Source organism: Sinocyclocheilus grahami, unplaced genomic scaffold (assembly GCF_001515645.1).
Source record: "Sinocyclocheilus grahami isolate Dianchi unplaced genomic scaffold, SAMN03320097.WGS_v1.1 scaffold13379.1, whole genome shotgun sequence".
NCBI classification, from domain to species: Eukaryota; Metazoa; Chordata; class Actinopteri; order Cypriniformes; family Cyprinidae; genus Sinocyclocheilus; species Sinocyclocheilus grahami.
The window spans coordinates 1-846 of NW_015514877.1; the positions used below are offsets into that span (position 1 = coordinate 1).

At 34.4% G+C, this 846-nt stretch overlaps 1 protein-coding gene across 1 annotated transcript in view; it reads right to left on the bottom strand.

Moving 5' to 3' along the window:
* Nucleotides 1-285: 285 nt before the first annotated feature.
* The window catches only part of LOC107578994 (solute carrier family 22 member 23-like), a 5,354-nt gene continuing 4,793 nt past the window's right edge, over nt 286-846 (bottom strand). Inside the window, exon 2 of the mRNA XM_016264887.1 lies at nt 286-333. Within this exon, the coding sequence (XP_016120373.1) occupies nt 286-333 (48 nt within the window). The remainder of the gene's footprint in view (nt 334-846) is intronic.

Below are 846 nucleotides of genomic sequence, written 5' to 3' on the forward strand. Positions count from 1 at the left end.
TGTTTGCGGCATTGAAACGTGACAATTACAATGACAAATTTGATTCGAAATTGCACTGCTGAGTTCACAAAGACCAATAAACTTCACTAAAGCTAGAAGTGTACAGATATCCTCTCTCCTGCAGTGTTGTCACATCCTCAGATGGGCCAGAATGCTTCATTAGCATTTGTTTGCGGGGCCGGCGGCATGAATGAAGCTCTTTAACACACTCCGTGAAGACACTAGGCTATCGGTGTGAGAAAGGTCACACACTCACAGCAGGTCAGCAGGACATCAGGCGTCCGTCTATTCAGCCAAAGACTCCAAGAAAAACATCCAAACAGGAACTCTGTCCTGGAACGCACAGCATTATCTCAGACTCACAGATAAACTACTGAGTTTGGAGGAAAGCTTTTGCTTGTTGGGCCTGAAATCACGGAGGCTTGTTTCGCCACGGGATAAAAATATATATATATAATTGAGACTTTTTATCTCACAATTCTGAGGAAAGTCACGATTGGGAAAAAATAAACTCACAATTAAATTATATCTCTCAATTCTGAGTTTATACCTCAATACTGAGTTTATATCTTTTAATTCTGAGTTTATATCTCTTAATTCTGAGTTTATATCTTTTAATTCTGAGTTTATATCTCTTAATTCTGAGTTTATATCTTTTAATTCTGAGTTTATATCTCTTAATTCTGAGTTTATATCTTTTAATTCTGAGTTTATATATACATTCTGAGTTTATATTTCAATTCTGAGTTTATATCTTTTAATTCTGAGTTTATATAATCTTTTAATTATATATACATTCTGAGTTTATATTTCAATTCTGAGTTTATATCTTTTAATTCTGAGTTT